Here is a 4,284-nt window from a genome sequence, read left to right on the forward strand (position 1 = left end):
AATTTTCAGAACTTTGGTTGCCTCTTTAGTATTTACTGTTTTTATGTTTGCTATATGTGTGTAGGTGTATATATGTATGTAGGCCCACACATGTGCAAAGCCCCGTGCAACTGTACTTTTCTGACTCTGAGTGCAATATATCAACCAGCATGCCTAAGCTATGACCTAAAGATGTTTTTGTCTATTTATACACCAAATACTTTATCAATGTTAGTCAGTCTTCAGTGTATATACTTTGAGGCCTTTCATTATGAAAATAGAGCAATCAATCTTTCAGTATTTTATTCTTTTTTGGTATATTGACTTCTTCATTACATCGTTAACAAATGGAATAGCATATTAAACTATGGTAGATAAATGTCAGTGTTTGAGTACTCACTAGCCCATGTGAGGCCCTCGGTCTGACCCTAACATACAACAATTAAAGTAATTCTTCTAAGAAATATTTGAAGAAATTTCTTGAAGAAAGGCTTTATAAAAAGGTTAAAATGAAGTTCTATAAATTGAAATGGAACATACTCTTCTTAAAACAGTAATATAAAATAATTTTATTGCACTTTGCAAATCTATTCAATTGAACTGAACTTTACCTTCCTCCCTTTAATAGACAGAAGTGAAAATTAACCCTTATGTGTGGTGAACTGGTTGTCTCTGCTGTGGACAAGTCTAAATTGCTCTAGAGTTTTACAAGGCATCTGTAGGTTTGCTTCTGTGAGATCCAATTTGTACTATAAATGTTAACTGCATGCACTTGGGTTTTTCTTCTTCATGGTTGCATAAGTTTTTCAATATTCACATAAACAACACTCTAGTAAAAGTTTTATAAGAACATTTAATGGTAAAGATCAGGATATACAGATGAGTATATAAATGTTATATGTGGGTATAATAGCAAAATTTTGATGAAGAAATTTATAATGGTCACGTATATATGTAGATAAAATATGGTTAGGATACACCATATCATTCCTTCTTAGAGTTTCCTGTGATACTCAGCTTTTAAGGCAAGGATTAACACATATTAAGCGAAAACTCAATATTTCCTGTTTTTTTTTTCTTACATAGTTTGCTAAATTAACCATGCTTGCATTGGCCTACTTAATTCTTTCTCCATCAAGCAAGGTTACACGTATGTTTTGATGATTATTCTATAGACCAATCTTGTATCCTGATTATGTTGAATAATTTACTGGCTTTCTTTACAACTGCAGGACCTAAGAGAGACCTTGTTATCTCCATATTGATCAAGTAAGAAAAAAGAAAAAGTGAAAAGTGCACAATGTCATATTTCTTTTGTCTTGATCAGTCCTGGGACACCACACTTCAATAAATACTGGCAAATGTCTATCTTACAGAACAGTGCAGTCATCTCTGCCTGATGTCATAGGCATCTATATGAACCGTGTATATGTTGTATTTCTGTTTATGATGCTTCATTGATATAGGAAATTGAATCATTCCCCTCTAGACAGAGAGAGGTTTTTTTTTCTATATTTACAAGTTTCTACTGTCCTACCATACACTGTATAGGACCTCTATTTAGAATGAAAAATCTTGCCACAGTCACTGCAATTTTTAATATTTCAGGTGAATAATTTTAAATGGTGTCTGGTTATAAACATTTTATTACTCACATTGATTCACAGGAGAGAAAAATTGAGCTCTTCAGGAGGTAGGTTAAAATAATATCTGCAAAATCCATTTTTATCATACATTGTTTATTTTGCAGAGAAATTCCATATGGGAATCCCATATAAAATCAACCACAATGAAATAATTTAATTGTCTTTGGATCTTCCTTTGTGTTAAATTTTTCTCTCTGTCAGCTAACTTAAGTATTTTAACATATCCACAGAGATTTTCAGTCCTCAATATTTCAAAAAAAAAAAATTCCAAAAATGAAAAAAGAAACTATACAAAGGTTTCCACTGCCTACCCTTTAGTGTTTGAAGACTTCTTTCTATTTAGTTTCTCAATAACCACTCACTCTATTCCTTGACTTAGCTGTCCTTGCTCTATTTGAACTCAAAAAATACATTCTGTCTTCATTTCCGTATAAGACCATCTATATCACTGAAAACACTATTAATGCACAGTCACTGTAGGTGTTAAGAATAATGTGAAATGAAAAAAAAAGGAAGGTAAATATTTGTAATACTCTACAGGAAAGTTAAGATTTAAATGATAACATTATTTTCAGAACCTCTTCGTGATTCTTTGAAGGGAGGGGAAAAGCTCCTATGTACTCACTGTCTGTCTTTGTGCCTTGTCATTTAAAGCTTGTTATTGTCACCCTTTCTTCCCAGATCTTCTTTTCTTGAATTACTAGATCCTTAAAACATTTAATTTTTTCCATTTTTAATTTAGCAAATGAGCTAAAATTCTTATTGCAAAAATTATCAGTCTTGAAAAATAAAAATTCTACAATTTCACTAAACAATTGATCACCAATTAAGCTTATTGATCACATTGACAGTTGTAGGGTTGTGTTGCTTCTCAATGGAAAAAAAGATACAGAAAAGAGGAGAATCAGTAATTTGAATTACACTTTCCAAGAAACAAGTTCAAAATGAGACACCCCTACATTGAGTGGAAACTAGCATCCTACTGTTACTTCAGGTGATCCCTTGAGGAACTATTTTAGATTATGAGAATAAGAAATATAGGTATGTAATTAATGGAGAGAAATGAGTAAATTATTTCATGTCATTATTTTTAAATAAGAAATTGAATATAAAATGGTGGAAATGACAAAGAATGAAAAAAAGCAAACTAACACAATATTAACCCAAATTTAGAAGACTCAAATTTCCTTTTATGATACCAAAAAAGCCTAAGCTTCATAATTATTTCAAGGGTTTCTGACTGCTCAAATACTGAAAAAATTATAATATTGTCTAGGAAAAAAGAGGTAAATTCTACAGATAAAATATTACCCCTAAACCAAAACTATTTCTGTGCCCAGAATTAGAACTTAAAGACAATTGGCTAGTCAAATGTTCCTACTGCTTAGGGTCTTCCTAAGGGCAACTTTAATATCTTTGTTCCTAAAGCTGTAGATTACGGGATTCAACATGGGAACAACATGGGTGTAAAAGACCGAAGAGATTTTTCCTTCATTCAATGATCCAGATGAGGAGGGTTTGAAATACGAAAGTGCACATGAACCAAAGAAGAGAAAAACAGCAATAATGTGGGCACTACAGGTGCTGAAGGCTTTGGATCTTCCCTCAGAGGAGGTGATGCGCAAGATACTGGAGAGGATGGAAGCATAGGAGAAAAAGATAGTTGAAGTAGGAACAACAAGGTTGATGCCCGCAACAACAAATATTACAACCTCATTGACATATGTGCTCGTGCAGGAGAGCTGGAGCAAAGGAGGAATATCACAGAAGTAGTGGTTGATGGTGTTGGCATCACAGAAGCTCAGTCTCAGCATGCATGCAGTGTGAGCCACAGCACTAGAAAATGAGATAAAGTAGGAACCAAACATAAGGCTCAAACATAGTTTAGGAGACATGACAACATTGTACAACAGTGGATTGCAGATGGCCATGTAGCGATCATAGGCCATTGAAGTCAAGACATAACACTCAGAAACAACAAAGAAGCAAAAGAAATAGACTTGGGACATACATTCAATATAAGAAATGGAATTTTTCTTTAATATAAAGTTCATAAGCATTTGGGGAGTGAACACAGAACAATAGCATATATCTACAAAGGACAAGTTAAAGAGAAAAAAGTACATAGGGGTGTGGAGGTGAGAATTCATCACAGTCAGAATTATCAAACACAAATTTCCCAATGCAGTGACCAGATACATTGCTAGGAACAGAAAAAACAAGGGCATTTGGAGTTCAGGCTTTTCTGTTAATCCTATCAGAATGAATTCAGTCACCAAAGAAACATTTACTGCATCCATTCTTCCTGAAGACAATCTGTGAACAGGAAATAGAGCTGCCTTAGAGGATGATCCATACTCAGTCATGGATCCTTCCCCCCTGTGAGTTGTATGTTGGAATGTTTCTTCTAGCCCAGACTAATCATATAGAATCACCTTCTGCAGCCACAAGAAAATAATTCAAGTCAGAAATCCAGTGGTACCAATTTTAGTATTATTGAAAAATGAGAAGACTACACTAAGACAGGTTCAACCTTTTCCCATCTCCTGTTTTCTTTGATTACAACATTAAAATTGATAGCATATGCCTGAACAGTACAGTGCTGGCTGCTGCTACAGATTTACCTTTGCTGTGGCACGAATGAAAAACACGTGTCTAA

The 4,284-nt window shown here is 33.8% G+C and overlaps 1 protein-coding gene across 1 annotated transcript; it reads right to left on the bottom strand.

Annotated features, from left to right (window-relative positions):
* Positions 1-2,992: 2,992 nt before the first annotated feature.
* On the bottom strand, positions 2,993-3,925 carry LOC102001801 (olfactory receptor 8B3-like). Its single transcript, XM_005347479.1, has one exon. The coding sequence runs from the start codon at positions 3,923-3,925 to the stop codon at positions 2,993-2,995; it is 933 nt and encodes a 310-aa protein (XP_005347536.1).
* Positions 3,926-4,284: the final 359 nt, after the last annotated feature.

The sequence above is a fragment of the Microtus ochrogaster genome, chromosome 5 (assembly GCF_000317375.1).
Source record: "Microtus ochrogaster isolate Prairie Vole_2 chromosome 5, MicOch1.0, whole genome shotgun sequence".
Taxonomy (NCBI): domain Eukaryota; kingdom Metazoa; phylum Chordata; class Mammalia; order Rodentia; family Cricetidae; genus Microtus; species Microtus ochrogaster.